Source organism: Coturnix japonica, chromosome 3 (genome assembly GCF_001577835.2).
Source record: "Coturnix japonica isolate 7356 chromosome 3, Coturnix japonica 2.1, whole genome shotgun sequence".
In the NCBI taxonomy this organism is placed as follows: Eukaryota; Metazoa; Chordata; class Aves; order Galliformes; family Phasianidae; genus Coturnix; species Coturnix japonica.
This window is the reverse complement of record NC_029518.1, coordinates 40,214,257-40,231,912: the sequence shown is the minus strand read 5'-3', so window position 1 is coordinate 40,231,912 and position 17,656 is coordinate 40,214,257. Positions and strand designations below refer to the sequence as shown.

General features: G+C 35.0%; 1 protein-coding gene across 1 annotated transcript in view; it reads right to left on the bottom strand.

Moving 5' to 3' along the window:
- The window catches only part of PRKN (parkin RBR E3 ubiquitin protein ligase), a 504,333-nt gene that overhangs the window by 395,682 nt on the left and 90,995 nt on the right, over window positions 1-17,656 (bottom strand). Inside the window, exon 3 of the mRNA XM_032443533.1 lies at window positions 5,827-5,945. Within this exon, the coding sequence (XP_032299424.1) occupies window positions 5,827-5,945 (119 nt within the window). The remainder of the gene's footprint in view (window positions 1-5,826; window positions 5,946-17,656) is intronic.

Here is a 17,656-nt window from a genome sequence, read left to right as displayed (position 1 = left end):
TGAAGTGGGGGTACGTGACACTGAAGTTATTTTCCCTCTTTCCTATAATTGGTATATATTTTTTCCATCTTTTAAGATACTTTATAACATGTAATCTCACCAAAACATATACCACAATAAGTTAGAATGCACTATGAATCAAACATAGACATCTCAGTGCTATAACAGAATTCGAAGTTAAAACATACTTTCTTATTCCATTAAAAAGAAAGACCTTTATATTTGTATTTATTTAATGCAGATGTCCAGCTCCAAGTCGCTGAAAGTAATAGGTCAGCAATAAGAAGGAGTGGATGATAGATGAAAAAGAATTCTTTCAGGGCTTTTCAAGTCAAAACTACTAAAAATAAAGCCAGGTCAACTTCCTCTAGATTTTATTTTCCTATAATGGAAGAATACCCACTTTACATTCTTTTTTTTTATTACCTGTTCATAAATTCCATATTTATTTGTAATTATTCTTATTATCTTCACTATTTATATCATGTAGATAGAAATACATATATGGATTACATATAATTTCCTGCGAGTGACATTTATTTATTTCTTTATTTGCCAAGTGCAGGGGAAATGAAGTTGTTGGTTTTTTTGGTACACACCAGTTTATTAGCAGGAACTCAATAATAAACAGTTGCTTCATCTTTATAAAGGAGTGCACACCACAATGAAACTTTTCCTATGCACAGAATTTCAATACAAGTATATTAACACACTGTATTTGCCACACAGCTAAGAAATATCAAAATCATTGTTACTCTCACAGCAAGTGTGCCTTGTTGAAGAGACAAATACGTACTTCTTTCAGTCTTCGGAATTTAATCACAATTTTAGTGTCTGTGAATTAGATCATATTTTGTCATATTGCACTCTACAGGGTGGAGCTTATTTTGCAGCTTAGCTCCAAAGGCTGAATTGATATTCATTTTTATCTGAGCTTGGTCATTTTCTGTCACTCCATCACAGAAAGAAAATGAGTGAAGATTGACTATTGATGCTAAAGACCCTCCAAGACTGGCAGTTCTCAAACAAAAACTTGCAAACTATACACTTCTAGTTCTATGTGCACCACACTTGCAAAAGAATAACCAATAAGGACAGCAGTGTCAGTTCCTCTGCAGGCTACTTGCTGAGTTACCTTACCAATGGCAAGTACACAGAGGCCCCGGTTAGATAAAGAACTGCTATGCATCTCTGCTTTTCAGCCAGTCTCAGTCCAGTGCAGCAAGACACACATCCAATTCCAAGAATAGTAAGTGAAATCTAACAAGCAGTGATGAGAGGCACTCCACTGTGGAATGGATTTTTTACAATGATATATTAAAAAAAGAAAAAATAGAGAGATTTAAATTAAATAATATGCAGAAACAATACATTCCTGCCAGAACTGTAAGTATTACTATAAGTAATCTATGGAAAGGCAAATATGGATATATTTAAAAGAACGCTCTCTGCCTTATTATTTTAAATTACTGAAAATCTCTTCTAAGTTTCTATTCATTAAAAAGCAAACAAACTACTCAAATAAATACTAGAAATGAATTAGGAGGTGGAGGTAAGAGCCTGTCAGAAATTATTGTATTAAAGGCCTCTATGTTTCTAGGAAATATGGAAGTTTCAAATTCAGTACACCACATTTTCAAAGGCAAGGACAACATCTAAAACTATCAATGACTTGCTGCTTGTCAGTCACGACCAGATGCTTTAAAGGCTTTAGAGCCTCTCATTTGCCAAAACTGCGATGGACTACACAGCCTACACTGAATGACAAGCTATCTCAATGATAAGATGCCAGAAGAAAAAGACTAAAATAGCTTTTCCATTCTTTCTTAGTAGATACCAAAAAAGATTAAAATAATATCCATAACAATACAAATGATGAAAGAAATGAAAGAGTAGTTCTCTGGCAGAGAAAATTTAACCAAACCCATGAACTATGGAGGCTCCTGTGCAGCACTAAGGAAAGCAGAAAAACTGTTGGTATCAGCCACTGGATAAAACCCAGATATGCTTCAGTGTCAGACACTGAGTTTCATCTCAGCTGTAGTCTGTTAAATGAGATCCAAATGTAACTTGCTGTGTCTAAACAATTCTGAAATATCGTGAGCTACAAGGAAAGCTCCAGAAGTTGCACAGAACTCCTTTATTGTTTATACTGAAAACTCAAACAGTAGTACACAAGAAGAGCGAAGAAAAATTACCAAACAGTGATGAATTACACATCTCTGCAATGAAAATACCTTTACTACAGAGCCAGCAGCTAAGTATGAAGACCCAAAGCCCATTTCCCATGTCAGTCTCAATTCTTAACCTGGTTAAGTTCTGTACTGTGATAAAGACAGTCAAATATCTCGTATACCAGGTGTGTGACACAGACAGTTACATTTTCAAAGTATACTAAGGATATCTTGGTGTACAACAGCTTGCTGAACTGAGCCTCCCCCATTTGTAAATATGCATTTTCCTTTCCATTATAGAGTTAACACAGTGAATGTAGACATTACTATGGCTCTAAAAAATAAGTCTAATTGTCACTAGTATAATCTTGAGTGAGTTATTTTTGGTTTCTATTTAATTTTATTCTTTTTTTTTTCCCTAAAGGAGGGATTCCCTAAGTATCTGAATGATGGCTATCAATACAAACTGCAGTGCTCTATGGTAAAATAAAATAAAACAAAACACAACAAAATACAATATATAGCATAAATATATAATATCTATGTAATAAATATTATATGTATATATTTAAAAGTTTCAAAGTCCGAAGTTCTACATTGATATGAAACTAATGGAATTTCCATCCACTTGGAGAAAGCTGCTGGCAGGGTAGTAGGTGGGCTACATTGGACTCCCACACTCCAGTCTAACTAGACATGCTTTTTTGTTCAACTAATTAGAGAAACTAGAGAGAAGTGATACTTTCGTAGTGACTGATGTTTTCTTATAATTAACTGAGTCTGGTATATATCTCCCATAAAGAATTAGGTCATGAAACGTTCATAAAACACCAACCCAAGTGTCATCTGGAAAATTACAAATTTAATATTTAGATAGATGTCTTCAGTAAAAATAAAAAAAAAGTGGGCTCTTTAATTTCATAGAAAAATAGCACCATAAATTTACTCTGAGCATTATGTATGAAAATAATGGAACGCAAACAGGCATGACAGTTAAATAAGGTTTTAGAATAAGACTGTTTAAATGAATAAGTAATATTTTAAAATGTCAGTCAGTGAATACACTATGAAAAAAAGAAAGCTCAATTTAATTAGCTTGGTCATTTGTGGCTTAGGTAAAGGAATTAGCACATAGGGTAAGCTAAAGCTGCCCAAAGCTTTGTGCGGGTTTTAAACAGGTATTCACTTTCATCTCAATAAAAGAATTACTGTAACAAATGCAGGCTTAGGTGGTGCTTTGCTGCTTGTGGTTCAACAGAGCCTCTTAAACTGCTAGGCATTGCCTGGTGCAAGTGAAGACTGGAAATAGAAAAAAATACACCTCCAGAAAAACTTACAGCTTTTCCATGTCCACTTTATCCTGACTAATTTTCTGTGAAAGGGAAATAATATTCAGTTATTACTGTAATCTCTTAGCAATTACTGTCATAGTCCAGTGGAATCAGATGAGCAAAATGGATGGTTTGTGGTAATACAGCAATTTCTAACTTACATGATTTTATTTTTTTAATGCCTACAACGGTCGAGTGAAGTGAACATTTTCAGCCTTATGTAACTTGCTTACTATGGTCTGAGATACAATGAAGAAAGCATAGCCAATATAAAGCACCAGCTCCAAGACTACACTTCTTGCCTAGCAGTGGTGCAGAGATGTTTCTGCATAGCATAGAAAAATGGGTGGGGCCTGATATGTATTTCAAGTCTCCCAGTTGTAATTATTTTCTGTTACTGAACGGGAAGTGAAAAGAGAGGATGCAAGGACGAGGCACATACTAAATCTGCCCCTAATCTTCATAACTAAAGGACTGAAATAGATTACACATATTTATAAAACAAGCTGACTGTTATGTTTACTACAATAATTGTTCACTTACTGCAAATGTTTCACTTATATAAGCATTGAAAACTGCCATTCAGACTGTAGGAAAAGCATGTTAACTGTTGTCAACTACTTCATTTTCCTGAAATTTGAGAGGAAAAGAATAGTAACAGGTATTCTTTGTTTTGGGGGAGAAAGTAAGAAAAACCTGAAGTGCTAATTTTTCTGCCTGTGTTGACCTGCCAAGAGAATGTAGGTGCACATGCATTCTAAACAGTCACATATTAAAAATGTATTTAGAAATGTGTCAATCTGTAGCTTTTATAGTAGGGTTTCTATAGTGGAGTCATGGAACATTCTTTGGAGACAAAATGAAGAATACTATTCAAGTACTGCTGTAAGAACTGGGAAGTGTCTAAGTGTAGTACGTATACTTAATACAAGACACATAATGATTCCAAACCTAACACCACAGATAGGAAGATTTCCAAAAGAGTAGGCATTCCTAGGGAAGCCACTGAGTCTAGGAGAAGATGCATGTTCTGTGCAGACCCTGCAATATAGAGTATAAGCCCAGCTAGTGATAATGTCTTTCAGCAGCATGGGCTACTTATTTTCATCTGAACAAGCTGTTATCTGCGTTTATATTCACGCTGAATATTACACCATTGGAAATGTACATTAAAAACCACTTCTCCTCTATCTTGATTTGATGTAATTTAAGTCTACACTATTCACCAATATTTAAATAAGACATTTTGGAGAAAACAAATGCCATTTCACACGTTCACTTGAAACACCACAAAATACAACACTTGTGAGTCTAGGAATACTCAGTCCAGAATAGCACACAGATCTTGAGGGGGTTTGTTGTGGAGTTTTGATTTACATGTGTATAAGCACTGATACAGTTTATTATTTCAATGAGATTACAGGAGTTGGGTTTTTAAAGTTTCACTGTGCTATTTTGTGTAATGACACAGAAATACTGGGCTACATCAAGAATATAGAAAGTGAAAATAAACCCTTTAAACCACATCTAAAGACAAATTTGAACACTTAAATATGCATCAAATATCACAGAAAGGTCCCCAAAATATAAAGCACAGTAAAGTTCTCTCATCTGTAAAATCTAAACTCTCTCACATAACAAAGCTGGCTGACAAACATTGGGATTTATTAATGAGGAACGACACACTTTCCTCAGTAGCACAACTAGTGAAATTCATCAGAACATTCAGCAAAAACATCTCTAAAACTACATGCTACTGTAAATACAACACTGTCCAATTTTAGAATGAAAACCAAGCCTGACAGTTCTCCTACTGACTTTCTATCCTGGCATAATAATGTTTCCCTGACCTTACATACAGTGACTGAGCTGGAGAGATTAATATTCTCAGCCGCACAGCCACTTAATCCCTCCTTGTCTCATTCCATAACGTTCAAAATCAGCAGTGCTGAATTCAGGTCTTTCTGTGGCCTTAAACACCGTTCCAAGCTTTGTATAAACACATGCAATATCAACCCTTAATCGCTTCCTTAGTTGCATGTATTATGAATACTTCCAGGTTAACCACTAGGACTTAAAATATAAACCTGAGAACATATTTACAGAATTGCAGTTACAGTCTGCAATGTTTTACTACTTTGTTCTGTAAATAACGGAGATAAGTGAATGAAATCTTCCTAAAGCTTTGAATTACTCTTCAAGCATAAACAGCAGGAAAGATTTAAGTAAAAATGCCTGTTTGTAACACCACATATATGCAAACGGATAAGACAGAACAATGTAAATAATTCTGATATGCTCTGAAAAGTTGAAACACTTACCCTTGCCAGTGTGAGTGTGCCTTGCTTACATTCACTGCATCGGACCCTCAGTTTCCCAGGTTTCACAGCTTGGCAGGAACTTTTGCAAAAAACATAAAAGCTGTTGTAACAAGCTGCACCTGCCAGGAAGGAAAATAAACAAACAAAACCATTTATAGTCAACGTCAGTATCAGAGTGTAATGAAAGGTTTCTATTTGTATGTGATACATATATATGTATTTTTGAATACTGATTTTAAGGCCTGAAGACAGCATGGTGATTTTCTTTCATAATATATTTAATGTGTTTGTTCCAGTAACTCCTGCATCTTTATCAATACATAAAGTGAACTACACTACAACTCCCTGAAAGTGCATCCTATCTTGAGCTTGAGCTCATGACTGATGAAAACTGACTGTAATCTTTGGCAAATGATGTATGAGATTAATTACTCTGGCTCTCCATAATTTGCATTTTACTTGTAATCTAAATTTCATTGGACGCAATTTAGTGAGTTCAAATTGCATGAAAAGTTTATAAGATTTGTTTGGTGGATATGAAAAAAAAAAGCCTTCTAAACCCTTCACCATCTTCGTAGCCTTCCTTCGGATGGTCTTTAATTGTTTTATATCCTTCTGATATTTAGGGGCTCAAGCCAGCAGACAGTGCTCGAGGTGAGGCCACAACCCAATTTCAGCAACAGACAGTGAGATCTGAGCCTGTTACTTAATTCTGGTATCACCGTTGCTCTTCCATTGCTCTGCATGGGCTTTGAAATCTAATTTGACTGCTTTCTGCCTAGTTGTGTTCTAAACTCATTCCATCTGCACCCAAAGATAAAATTATCTTATTGATAATATTCTGCAAAATATTCACAAGATAGTACAGCATAAGTCATCATGACTGAATACTGCAGTAAAACACAGCAGTCATGGAAAAGGTCTAAAATTAGACACACTGATAATTTACTGCAGAGGATAAATCTTGTCTGTTAGCTTGATATTTACCACCTGCAAGAATAGACTACCTTAACTCAATATTTATTTTATTTAGGTGTTTGGTTTTTTTTCCCCATATTATTTTGCTTTTTCGTGAATATAAAAAGTACTCCCTATGCACATCATTCATGCAGAAATTTGAAATACAACAAAAAACAAATTTATAGTATAGTGAATTTCAGCAGTTAAGCAACACAGACACCCAGAATAACTTATGAAATATCTCCTACAACGTGGTTGCTGGAGAGGCAGAACACTGCAGGAGAAATGCTGTGATTCTGGGAGAAAGGGGGAAATGAGTATTTTCAGCAAGCCATTCAGCGTTCTATGCAGACTTGGTGATCTCACTACCACCAAGTACAGTTACTTTACTAAGTGAATGTCCTGAGAAGCATCACCAGGAGTAGGGAGGACTGAATAAAACATACAGAGGCTAAATGATGGCTTAGTACACAATACTGATGACAAGAATTAAAGTATTTACTGACTCACTAATATCATTATGAAGTTCACCAACGCCCTTCACTGAGGCTGTATCCCCTTGAACGGTTTTTCAGAGGGGAACTGAAAGAAAGGAGGACAAAGGAATCTGCAAAGACAAGGAATCAGCTTGATGTAGCTGTAGTAATAGGAATTGCAATTATAGCACCATGCCAGTAATCACTCAAATGGCTGCAGCACCAACCTTACAACCTCATCTTTCCTCATTCAATCATGGTCTATAGGTTTTCATAAAGCTTTCCATTAATATTTTATAACACTGGTACTCAGCAAGAATTTGCAAACGCAGCAAATTACAAGTGTGAAAAAATGGAAGCCCCTTAAATGCTAATTCTACTATGCAAGGTATGCATTAAAACAATAAATAAACAAAATTCAAATTTTAACCACTGATCTGTTTGCATTTACATACATGGGTGGATGAAGGACAATTGAATGCATTGTATCTGCTCTTATTTTCTAATAGCAATTTCAATTACTCTGCATCTCTAACAGTATATCGTGCTTATCCTCAAAGATGGTGCAACAACAGGATAAAGAAAAGCAATAACTGGCTAAGGGAGTGGTGCCATGTACAGGGCTTTAGCTATTTAAATGATGAAACTAGTGGGGTTCATCTTTCAGAGAAGGAGCAGATCATTTTTTGCAACAAGTTTTCCAATTTAATCAGGAGGACTAAACCTGAGTCGTCTGGTAAGGGGAACAAGCAGGAAGAGTTACAGGGCATGTGCATACCTACAGGACTATGATGTCATTGGCATCACTAACAAATGGTGAGATGGCTCTCACATCTGGAATGTAGGAATAGATGGGTATAAACTCTTTAGGAAAGACAGGCAGCAGAAAACACCATCTTGAGTCCATTGTGCTCCACCTGGGTATAGATGAGGATATCCAACATATTTGAAAGGTCTGGTGAAGTTCCCACTGATTAGAAAAGGAGCTTAGAGAAAAGAAAGCTCCAATGAGATGTCATAGCAGCCGTCCTGTACCAAGGCATCTACAGGAAAGCTAGAGAGGGACGTTATATTAGGTCCAAACACGGGGAAACGGTTTTAAAGTGAAAGAGGGTAGATTTAGACTATACATTAGAAAGAATTCTTTACTGTGAATGTGGTAAACACTGAAACAGATTGCCCAATGACATTTTGAATGCCCCATCCCTGGAAGCATTCAAGGCCAGGCTAGATGGGGCTTTGAGCAACCTGGTCTAGTGGGAGGTGCCTCTGCCTACAGCAGGGGGGTTGGAACCAGGTGATCTTAAAGGTCCCTTCCAACCCAGACCATTCTATGTTTCTGTGACTCTATGAAAAATTGTAATTACTGTCAAAGTAATTACAGTTTTTCATAGAGTCACATAAACAGTAAATTAAAAGTAATTTAATTAATTTACCATAAACTGAAAAATATGCAATCAGTAAACTGACGTTACAAATCTGAATTTCTAAAAGGTAGACATGTATTTTTCAGCACAAGATCAGAGGCTGGCTTTTTAAGAAATCATATTTGGGATGTCAAACTAAAGACATTCAGACATGATAAATTTGCAGGTAAATAAATTTCCATCTGCAACAGTAAACTTCCCTTATACTTAGATCCAACATAGCAAAAAACTGCTTAGCTATACCAGCTTACCTTAAATACTCTTTGCATTTGTTGAGAAAACTAATAGGACTGAATCTTTCAGGGAATAAACAAAGGAACATCTTCTTGCCAGGAAAAGCACCTCCCATTTGTAGATATAGAGAATTCACAATCCTTTTTTTGTGGTGATCTGTTCTAGCACTTCAATCAATATATTTAACACCACACTATTTTCCGTTTTAATAATCTCTAATGAAATTAAACCATCAACCATGTCTTCCTCTACTTGCCAACATGAACATGGAAAACAATTCATTTTCTTCCTCTTTGTAGCATTATTTTACATTAGTTTTCCATTTCTTGGGCTATTCAATGTCGATATTGTCATCCTTGCAAAAAAAAATCTTCTTGAAGTATTCTTTAAAGGGTGTTAGGTATAGCTCCCCAGTCTTGTCTAAATATTCCATCTGAAGTCTTTTTACTGTTGAGAACAATTGGCTTCTTTATTTTTTTAAAACACCTCAAAGTTCATACATTTTTACCAGCTCTAGCACAATACTTTGCTGACCATTATGTATGTAATTTAATCAGCTCCCATTCATTTTACAATCTAAAAATCAACCTCCAAACCCTTGTCTCCTTCACCTCTCTTTATCCATTCTGTATCTGTGTTGCTGATTACTGCTAGTTGAGTACAATATGCTGTGCTGGACCCTTCTGAGCAGCACTGTGAATTTTTCAGAATAGATTTCCAACCTGACATGGTAGCTTTGTGTTCCAAGTCTGTGATCCAGTTTATTAGCATTCTTTTCTAATTTGGTGATGTCTACAGATTACTTTTAATAAGGATGCCGTCTATTTCATCTTCCTGGTCATTAGTGAGTGTTTTGATTAACATGATATGGGCAGATCCATTTTGATCATGGACTGCTACTTACTATTCCCAATTTACAAGTTAGTAGACAAGTTCACAGAAACCTCACTATAAACTTTTCTTTACTTGCACTCCTGTTTGCTAATGACAGTACCATGATAAATTGTCAAAGATTTTACAAAAGTGAACATGCAAAATCAATAAATGTAGAAACGTGGAATGGCTTGGGTTGGAAGGAACCTTAAAGATCATCCAGTTCCAAGATCCTCTGCCATAGGCAGGGACACTCCACTAGATCAAGCTGCCCAAAGCCTCATTCAACCTGGCCTCAACCATCTTCAGAGAAGGGGCATGTTCCAATGACTCACCACACTCATTTTCTTCCTTAATACTATTGTCTTTTATTTTAAAACCATTAACCCTTGTCCTATCTCTCCAGTAAAATGTCACTCAAAGTCTTTCCTGTATGCCTCCCTTATATATTGGAAAGCTGTAATATAAGATCTACCCTGAATCTTCTCTTTTGCCTCATAGCCTGCCTTCAGAGGAGAGGTGCTCCATCCCTCTTCTTACCATCCTAGTGGCTCTCTTCTGGACATGCTGTTCTTACACATGGGGCACCAGAGCTGAATGCAAACTAGCCTGTGAGATTTCTTATGTGGAACATTTAATATGTGTAAATATATTTGCACATATATGATCTACAAGGTTTTTAAGATAAAAGCTTAATAACAATTCTGTAAAGAACCTATTTTAGAGACTTCACTTAATAACAGCAGAATACCAGTAGACTAAGTCATTTATTAAAGACTACAGTCTTTGTAAAATTCTTGATCGTTTTCTCAGTCATGTTAATTTACTCATGAAGCTCATGCTAGGAAAAAAAATAATAATAAAATAATAATAATAATATATACATATATGAATGCAAAAGGCTGTTCGTTTATGATCCATTCATAAACATGACTTCTTATTCCAATAAGATACCCTCTCTCTTTTTTTTACCTCTTCAAAGCTAATTTTCTCACCAAATATTCTTTACAGAAAGTATTAACAGTGTTCCCTCCTTTTACTATTTCTATACAAAAGAGAAAGTAGCATTCTCTGATGGTTATCCCAGTGTTTTGTACTGGCTGCCCACTTAGATTTTTAAGCTTTTTAGGACCAGAATGACCTCCTTTTTTTCTGTGTAGTTAATGATGAACATGCTTTGGGAGCTTTATACATGTTAGTGATAGCATAGACCAATTATTTTGATATGCTTGACTAGTTAATCAGAAAACATTACTCATAATGACTAGAGATCTGATTCTGAAATCTCTAATCAGTCAAAACACCCATTATCATCCACACGGCTGTTAAAGTGAATAAAATCTAAATAGGGATATTAGGAGCTAATCTACTGTTTTCCTTTGAACTGCATTTTCATATAGATGATAATGATTACCGATTCTTTCCTGTAAAAGTTATTTAAAAGAGGACACAGCTATGGGAAAGTTTTTCAAAACTGCATAATGTTAACATTGTTTCCCATTCCATTATATTTACATTTAGACTAGTTACAATTTGTGAAATGCAGATTGGCTGTCATAGACCTCTCAGACTATTTTAGCAATTTATACCACATTAAGAAAAATACATAGAAGTGAAAAAAGTATTTTTCAACAATCTTTTAAGGACTTTGCTCAATCCAAAACAACAGGAAGAAAAACATCCTTATATACACCCAGTATTCTCAAAGTAGTTAAAGTATCCATAAACAGCCGAATTTAAATAAAGTGTGGAGGTTTGACTTCTGAATAAAAGATAAAATAACGATAATAAAAAAGAACATAAGAAATTACTTTATATTTTCCATTTGTTTTCCAAAAATAGAACTTACATCTTCTACCTTTAATCTTCTACTTTTTAACTGTTCATTTTTACCTGCAAGATTTCACAGAACAGGACTTCCCCCCAAGACACAGATATGCACACAAATACATTTATAAAACATTTCTACCTGTTGATAATGATATTTATTATTTATGATGCTTGTCTAATTCAGACCATGAAAATAGTTTTCATTTGACAGATTCATGTAAGCTAGTCATGTTCTATTCTACTGAGAAAAACACACACTTTTATGGTTCAGTACAATTCATTCTAAAGTAGATATAAAAAGATATAAATATATCAGATAAATTGTGCCTAGAAGAGTCTACTTCTCTCTGTTGTGGAAGTTTAGGACTTCTAGGTCTGTTGCAGATATCTACATTATCAACCTCTAAAATTATGCCAGATTAATCCTCCTTGGTGATGCTGTACACAAGAACACATTTTTCTTTGCCACATATATGACAAATAGCTATGGTATTTCTGCAGTAAAGATAACAATATCAAATAGACTGAATTTTGAAGAAATTCCTTTCCTTGAGACTCAAATACAATTTGAGAATGTGTTTGTTGGATAAAGACACAACTGTTTAGGAAAAAAAATGAAATGGATCTGTCATTATATCAGGGACTACAAAGAAAAATAAGATTTGGAATTTGGATGATTAGTGTTTATGCTACGCCTGTGTAAGAAATGAAATACTGGAAATACTTTACAAAGACCAAAAGGTGGGGAGGGGAGGGGGAGAATCATCTTCTAGACTCCATCCCTCCCAAATAAAAGTTTGTGTGTACAAAAAAAATAGGAGTCCTCTATTAATTAAAAAATTGAAGAAGAATATAAAGAAAAAAAACGTATTTTAAATTTCTATAATTCAGGATGGGGTAGGGACAAAGGTTATTTGACTTTCTTTTTCAATCTTTATCATAAAAGAATCACCTGTTTCTCCTCATTTTAATTCCCCAATACCAGAACAAGTAATTATATATATACATATATATGTATACAAACTTTTACATAAATATATAAGAGATAATTTCCCCAAGCTGTGTCTATTTCACCTGCAATGGTGATTGGTAAGGCATGTTGCTGTCTTCAGGTCACCCTATTGCCTTTCTCACATGCATTCTTCTTATTTTCTTTCCCTGTTCCCTTAGGTAAGAATATGAGGGAATGGCTGGGTGGGAGTATGGCTGCCAATGGGGAACAACCCACCACAACTTTCCAACAAGGAAATTCATAAGAGGATGAAGGTGTAGGATAGATTTAAAATGGGGAAGTTACTGGAACAGGCCAGCAGCCTGTAGACTCACTGAAGATGTGCAAAGCATAAACATCTGACAAGGCTTCTTGCAGCACTTTCTCACATAACTCTTTTCACAGTGGTCTTATCCAAGATTACACAGCTGTTCCACGTTAAAGCTGGTCTTTGACATAGCCAGTTAAACATCAAAGGAGGGAGAGGAGAGGTTGAAGCAAAAACAAAAGTAGAAACTGCAGAAGCTGTTGGTGCATGCAGCACCTCCACATCAAGCACGTGATATATATAAAAAATAGCTATGTCATGCTCAACAAGTAACAAAATACTGAAAGACTGTAGAAAGAATAATATATCAAGATGTTGTCAGCTTCTTAATTGAGAATCACTACAGAAATTAGGAATAGAATTAAAAGAATCAATATTTAAAATTCCAGAATGAATGCATACATTTTAAATCAAAGATATGATTGTAGCAGCTTATTTATAGTTTCAAATACAAAATATTTCACAAAGGCACATCTGCACAAGAGATTGTGCAAATTAGAAAATCCCTTTTTTGAAAAGAGAATATAAAAATAAAATTCTGTGCAATAACAGTAGCTAATTAGATTTGTGTCATTTGATTGAAAATTCCGATAGCAGCATACTCCCCATCAAAATAATGGTTATTGCCAGTGGGGTTCTTGTGTGTTCCCTACTTATTTGCACTTTCCAAACAACAAACAAACAAACCAACCCCATATATACTCAACTAATGTTGTCAAGAAAACATATAGGAAAATTAATTTATCAATAGCAATTACCAGTAACCATGAACTCCCTGTGACAATAAGCAGACAAGAATTGTAGAGTCTGTTACCCTATTACAAAACATTTTGGGAATATTCATGTTTCAGAGCACCCAAGGAATAAATAGCGAGGTGGCAAACTTTTCAGTTATTCAAGGAATGAAAATCCTAAAATGGCTTCATTAACAATTTCTAAATCAAAATTTCACTGTTAGTGATCAAAAAGCAATGTTCTCTTGTGTCCATATAACCTGTCAGAACACAGGAAACAAAGCTCAGAATTAAATGGTCAGTTTTCTCAGAGTAGCACAGAGGAAACTGTGCTAGGGCTAGAGTGATCATCATCAGAAAAACAAGAGAAATAAACAATGAAATGATGAAGTTTCATGCTGATATGATTTACTTGGGGTAGTAAAAATGAAGGCCAGCAGGAAAAAAAGGACATTGAAGAATGAGGGATGCTGAGTGACTAGTAATAAAATGAAAAAAGAAATTCATTGCAGGTAAATGTAAGGTAATGTGCATGGGAAAAATAGTTTCACACAGATAGTTGTGGGCTTGACGGGTTATTACCACATAGAAACAAGATCTTGAAGTTATAATAGATAGTTCTAAGAAAATTTCAGCTCCATGTTCAGTAGCAATCAAAAAAAAGTAAATTGAATGCTAGGAATAGAGAAAAAGTAGAATATAGTGCTATACAAATGCCATTACAAACTCCACTGAGTGTTCCATTTCTAAAAGCCTACTCTTTCCACTTCAGAGCAGAATGCAGTAGAACTGAAAAGATACTAAAAAAAAAAAAAGAATAATCAATAATATCCATACGAGAATCACTTAGAATCACTTAAGTAGACTATGACTTTCTGGTTACCCAGAAAAGAGATAATTAAAGCACAGTATTAAACCAGTCTACATAAGAAGGTGACCTACAGCATCCTAGAATATATCATCGCCAGTCTGGTACATTCTCATCTGCAGTTTCTATGGACTACAAATAAAATACGATGTTATATGAGTTTTTTATGTGAGCTAGTATAGTTGTTGTCACCTTTCATGTAAGAAAGAGATGGAAATAATCTGTTAGCATATTTCATTGTCCCTTCAGAAGGACTATAGCTAGTTTCATTTGTCCAACTAATTTTGACCAACTGGCTGCAACAGGAAACTCATAGGAAAGTCCTGATCAGAATGATGATACATTTTGTGCTACCCAGATCACACCTTGCTGGAGGCATTTTGTGTTCCTGCTCAGCAATAAATCCTGTCCCATCAATCTTTACCAAATTACTTTCAAATCATTAACTTTTTAAAATAAGTATAGATATTTATGCACTTGTTTTATCTACAGGAACCCATACATACTTGTGACCTTTAGCTCTGATACACACAACCTTTAGCTCTTCTATTAAAGTACTGAAGTAAGGGCAGAAAATGTCATAGATGTATTTGTATGTCTGAAACATTCTGGGGAGTAGTAGTAGCAGGAATACTATAACCACTGGAAGTTGCTAGTCAAAACAGACCCTTCCATAATCGATAGGAAGAGTCAAGACAGCAGCACTGTGTTTTGTTGGCATTGAATGAGATGATAGGGTAACAGGCATGCTATCAAAGAAACATTTTGCATATGCAATACAGTCGAGTGTTGGAGACGAGAGCCAAGGATTTGATCAAAGAGGTATAAAAATAGTAAAGAAAATTAGCAACGAAGAAATCACATTTTAATTCTGAAAAAAGACACACAATAAAGGATGAATTATAAGGGAAAAAATATTCTTCCCATCAGAATACATAAAGCTAATTTGCTGTACTACATCAGAGTTGAGCTATAAAAGCAAAAAGAGCTGGAAAGGCAGAAGGTACAGAAAACAGAAGTATCAGCAATTTTCAACAAGAATGCCACACCATATGGGTTAACTAGAGTAAGAAAGTGTTTTTCACTTCATAAACACTGTTATATACTAGATGTCAGTACATGACGATTTGACCAGAGACACCAAGATAAATAATATCTTACCAATTTACCTGCCTTTGATGAGCTAAGAATTAATTCAAGGTACTTGAGCTCTGGAGAAGAAATGCCTTCCTCTTAATCATCAGTCTCATTCATAGGTGCAAATATATTTAGTGAGAATGATGATACACCTTATTTGTAACAAAGTGTTGAGAAGGTAAGAAGTATGAGAGTTTGGATCACTGAACTGCCAAGGAGCTCCAAGCCTGAATGCAATCACCTTACTTTCACAAAATATAAATTAAGTTCTTACCACGGGGGACATAAGGTAATGGGAGATTATTCATAGTACCAAGCCCTAGCGCATCCCAGCGTAATTAAAGAGCCCTATTGACAAGAGACCCTACTGTAAATTCATGTTAGGAATAAGATACTTCAACACAATGATTACAGTAAAGATAACAGAAATCAACTTCAATCTAAATTACTTCTCACCGGCACCCTTACACTTTAATGCCTCAGCATGCGTAAAGCATTTTTTGCTGCCTGTAAAAATTGGCTGGGTCAGAGTAGTACGGTACTAAACCTGAAATTCTAAAAATACTCCAAACTCCCAATCTCCATATTTTGCAAGAAAACGAGTTGTTCAGGGAATGTTCTTCATAAAGAATTGATGGCTTTCATGGAAAAAAGGAAAAAAAAAATTAAAAAAAAAAATATATATGTGGTATATGTGTGGAATTTATAAATGCAGAGCTGTACAAGGAAAACTGCAAGAAAAAATTCATGGCTGGATTCAGGGTAATAATGACTGATAAAATAGATTAAAAAAAATAAATGAATTCTATGTATATTTTGAGGTTGTAAAACAAGCTGGAATTCAGAAATTCTAGAATTTAGAAAACTTCTGTTTTCTCTCTTTACCAGGAATAAGAAACATAAAATGACCTGCAGATTAAAGGCACTGTGTTTACACACATAATACACGTACAGCCACAATATTATGGCACACTCAGTGTATCACTTAATGTGGAACCAAGACGACACTATAAAAAGTAGGAATAGACTTTTTGGAACAAAAGTCAATTCAGAACTTAATAAAATGTGTTTATATACACTCTAAAGAGAAATCCTGGATATGTGACAACATTATCTGGCTTTTAGAAGAGAGTTTTGAAAACAAACTCCTTCAAGAAAGTCCTGTATTTCTTTAAATCATTCAGCAAAAGGGGCTGGGAGGAAGCCATGTAGGCTTTTCAGGCTATTAAAACCAGGTCTATATATAAAAACAATAAGCAGTAAACTGTAGCTGTTTAAAATAACATGCAGGTTTCACATGTGCATAAAGCTAACTTCCTCCTTTTACTGAAGAACAGAAGCAGAGAAAGCAGAGAAATCACTTCGTCAGTCTTTGAACGAATGATACAGACTATCCCATGCCTGTAACTCTCAGGATTGCTCAACATGCCTGAAAATTCCCCCAGTGACATAATGGCATCTACAGCACAGTAAGCTCTGCTGCTTTTTCAATATATGTGATTCTGCTTATGATAGCTTTGAGCTTCAGCTTCTAAGTGGTCCCCACTGCACTTTAAGGAGACACTCTGGGATGTTTCTCTATCAGAACGAATAAAGCTAATGATTAAATATTTGATGCAACTCCAGATGAAGTTTATAAGAATTTAACTAGATATCTGACACTATAACTTCTTGATTACTCAAGTAATCCCCAAATGTAAAGATACAACCAAGTGAGACAGCAATAACATACTGGTTCTGCAGGACTTATCTAATATATAGTTCATTCTTCCATACCTTGTTCTCTGGTTCATCAATTGTTAGATATTTTCAACACTATATTTATAGTATATTCACATGTTATGATAGTATTAATTATTCATTGCATTCTAGATATTAAAATACATAGCAATTCTCTTCACCAGAAGCTTAATTTAAACCAAGTCATATTATCTGTTTTCAATCTAATAGCTTTGGAAACCCTCTGCTCCAG